The 3909-nt window shown below is 37.0% G+C and overlaps 1 protein-coding gene across 1 annotated transcript; it reads left to right on the plus strand.

Moving 5' to 3' along the window:
* Nucleotides 1-1435: 1435 nt before the first annotated feature.
* Nucleotides 1436-3388, plus strand: LOC148623587 (uncharacterized). Its single transcript, XM_088565510.1, has one exon. The coding sequence runs from the start codon at nucleotides 1504-1506 to the stop codon at nucleotides 3148-3150; it is 1647 nt and encodes a 548-aa protein (XP_088421636.1). The 5' UTR covers nucleotides 1436-1503; the 3' UTR covers nucleotides 3151-3388.
* Nucleotides 3389-3909: the final 521 nt, after the last annotated feature.

The raw sequence follows: 3909 nt of genomic DNA on the forward strand, positions 1-3909 counted from the left end.
TCATTTGTTTGTTTGTATTTTTTTTAGTCTGGTTGAATAGCCTGTCAATAGTAGATAGATTATTCGACCGAGTCCGGTCGAAAAGCCAAAGTCTAAAAGTATTGCGTTTGCGCGAAACAAAATCCCTAACCGACATTGAATCCCAGTCCCACTCCTCAGGATAAAAAAACTGTCCGCCATTTATTATAAGCTTAAATGTTATAGAAGTTTCCGACTTAGTTCCCAAATTACAGGTTTGCGGTCGTATTTTGTTGTCCTCGGCGTACATGTAGCTCTCTGTCTTACCATGATTCCACTATGATCTTATACAGATTATGGCGGTCTTAGAGAGAGTAGTGAATTCGGGGGTTGGTCTGACTGGGTTGCTATTTTGTGGGCATACGTCAAGTCCCTTCGATAGCTTTTTACTTAGGACAGGACTGTTCGTTAGATTCTTGTTACAAATCATTTATCCGAACATGTAACAAGCGATGCCGATAAACTGTGAAGAGAAACACAATAACAAAGACATTTTTATGTTCCAGTGTCTATATAATTATATTGTTTCCGTCCTCGTACCTTGTTGACTTTCAGTTTCTTCTGTTTGGAGGGAGGGGCATCGGGAAAAAAAATTTAAAAAATACTGGTTCTACTCTTAATTCCATTTTAATATACTGTTAGAAACAGATTTTGGTTGTTTCAATCCAAAGTCAATATATATCTGTAAGGTCATTTCATTTATTACTGTTATCAAGGTTAAGCTTGCTAAGTAAATTGTCTTATGTATACTCTCGTATGCTGAAGATATGGAACTTTAAACATTATGCAATTTTTCTATTTAAATGGTCAATATATCCTGTAACTGGGTGTTCCGTTATACGTTTCTAATGACAAATTGACCACAACAAGTTTCATTTGCTTAGCAACATAGAATCTCTATTTAAACTAGTATTATTACTTGTTAAGGGACTCCGGTTGGAACTTCCATCGTGAGCAGACGTGTTTTTGTAAACTACTTGTACTTTATATTTCTGTTTATAATTCGGAGAATAAAAGCATTTGGAATTTAATTGATATTGAATAGGTTAGCCGACTGACCGCAGTGAGCTAGAATTCCCTGTTCTCGATAGTCGAACTCAAAGCCCAGTATTGCATTTATTGGTATCAAGCTCCAGAGCTTCTCGGCGAAAAGAGTCGCCCCATCATCGTCACAAATCGTAATAATACTATCAATTTACTTAAACTACCAGTTGTTACAAGAGAGCCATATGATTGAAGGCTTTCGAGCACATAACTATCAGAAATAATTTAGCATTATCATTATAGTTGAAAAACTTTTAGTTATGTCGCATCCCCCCCAACACACACACGCACATACACACAACTATACACTTCAGATACCTATAAAATAGCTTTTAAAATGATCTATGTGTAATGAAGTATGACACATTTCCGGTGGAAGTTCGTGATCAAATATTTTCCTTCTTGGGGAAAAATTTCCTTGTTTTAAATCAGATAACCAAAATGGCCTCTAACGAAAGTTGTCCGAATTGTCAGCAACTGAAACAAATTAAAACGTTATCCAGACAAGTGCTGAAGAAATATGATGAACTTTTGGAAAAATACAAGGAAAATGAAGAGAAATATAACGAGGTTGTCAAAACGCTACAGGAACGAGAAGCTACACTGGAAGACATGAAAGGGCTAATAGAACCTGCAGTGTCAGAGCATGAGCGGCTGAAAATAAAGTATGATATCGAAGTAAACTGCAGACACGAAGCAGAGAATGTAGCTAGACGTGTAACATCTCATAATATTACATTGAAACGACAGTCACAGGCTCTTCTCAGCCACATCGGAAAAATTGATATCACACAGATACCAGAAGAAATTCTTGAGGTTCCAGAAGACGAAGAGGTAGGAAATGAATCATACAAGGTGTACACAGATCAATTGAATAATACTATCAAAGAACTAGAGGAAAAGGTTGCGTATTATATGACCGAGCTTACAAAAAATGGAGGGGAACTAACAAATGAAAGGGAAACTAATATAATACTCCAGCAGAAAAATGAACAACTACAACAAAAAGTAACTCAGACGGAAAATGCACTGACACAGTACCAAAAAGCAATGGGTGAATTAGCTACAATGTCAGAGTCTGCCTATAAGGAGTATAAAATTTTACAAAACAAATATGAAATTGAAGCGCAACAGAGAGACGAAATTGAAAAGACAATGAAAAGGATAAAGGCACAAAATGATGCCATGAAAACTCAAAGTTCAATCCTCCTCTCAAAAGTGGCTGATAACCAACAGCTCACCATGGCTTTGTGTAAAGTAGAAGAGTTGGAAGAAGAAAAGGTCCGCTTAGAGAGACAAGTTAGCGATTTACAAATTCAGATGTCTAATGTTTCTGACGAGGAACGAAATAGTATTCTAGAGACCGAGAATGAAAAACTTATAAAAGAGATTGACGAGCTGACAAAAAAAATAACAAATTATGAGCAACTTTATGGAACATTGCAAAGTCAATATAAAACCTTAGAGAGGCAGCTAGAGAAAGCACTGAGACCACCATCGCCGCCGCCACCGCCACCACCACCACCACCTCCTACAACGCAGTCTAGAGGCTTTCTAGCTAGAATTAAAGGCAAGAAAAAACAAAAAGCTGGCTCTACTCAACAGCCTGCTGCTGATGAAAAGAGATACAGTAAAGCTTTGGAAGAGATGATGAAAAGAATTAATTCGGGGAAACCTATCTTGAGACAAACTTCAAAACAAACCAAAGATGAGCCAAAAGAGGACCAGCATGAGAGCGCCATGCAAGAGCTCAACAACGTCCTACATCGATTTAAGAACACCAAACCAAAGAGTGGTCAACAAATTCGCCGACCAGAAGACGAGAAGAACACCGATGAGTTGAACAATGCTCTTAATCGTTTAAAATCCACTAGGAAGACTGACAAACCCAATGAAAATGAAACTACTGACGAAAAGTCGGATGAATTGCATAATGCTTTGAATCGATTAAAAAGTTCAAGAAAAATAGATACTTCACAAAGGCGTGAGACTGAAAACTCGGGACTAGACGCGGAGCTTGTCAAAGCATTTCGTCGTGTGAAGTGGGAAGAAGACGATGATACTGTGTCTAAAACTGATGATTGTTGAGGAATTAGTTCTACAAAATGTAAACTTCTGTAATATTATGATGAAATATTCTATGTTAATTCACACATTTCGGTTTTAACATACTTTATTTATTTTTTCCAACATAGGCAGGTCCAGCTCCGCCACATAAAAAGTTATTATAGAAAATTTGGTTGATTATATAGAAAATCAATGGAGCGTACCCCTCTTTGTCGGTGCCCCATCCTCGTTTCAATATTATTAAAACCTATGATTTGTCGACACTGTATACTTCTATTCCCCATACTCAGTTAAAATCCCGACTTAAAAACATTATACATCGTTGTTTTTTCCAAAAAAGATGGTACACCTAGATACAAATTATAGTTCTTGGTAGAGATTCCTCATACTTTGTAAGAAATAATTCCTAAACATCTTCCAAATATACAGAGGAAGATGTTTACAAAATGCTGAAATTTTTAATCGACAACATATTTGTCCAGTGTGGTGGACGTGTTTTTCAACAAACGGTCGACATTCCAATGGGAACAAATTGTGCTCCTTTACTTACTGACCTATTCCTTCACTCTTATGAGGCTGACTTTATAGCTGATCTGATCCGAAAGAAAGAATATCGTTTGGCTAGATCCTTCAATCTGAGTTTCCGCTATACAGATGACGTATTATCTTTAAACAATCCTAATTTCGGGGATTTGATACATGGCATCTACCCAAAAGAACTTGAGATAAAGGATACTGCAGATACTGTGAAGTCAGCCTCATATCTTGACCTACACTTAG

Source organism: Perna viridis, chromosome 2, assembly GCF_037379345.1.
Source record: "Perna viridis isolate PV_CMFRI_1.1 ecotype Kerala chromosome 2, ASM3737934v1, whole genome shotgun sequence".
Taxonomy (NCBI): Eukaryota; Metazoa; Mollusca; class Bivalvia; order Mytilida; family Mytilidae; genus Perna; species Perna viridis.

Bases quoted from the DNA above. Each gene is read 5' to 3' on its own strand.
- LOC148623587 (XM_088565510.1), top strand. From the start codon at position 1,504: ATGGCCTCTAACGAAAGTTGTCCGAATTGTCAGCAACTGAAACAAATT.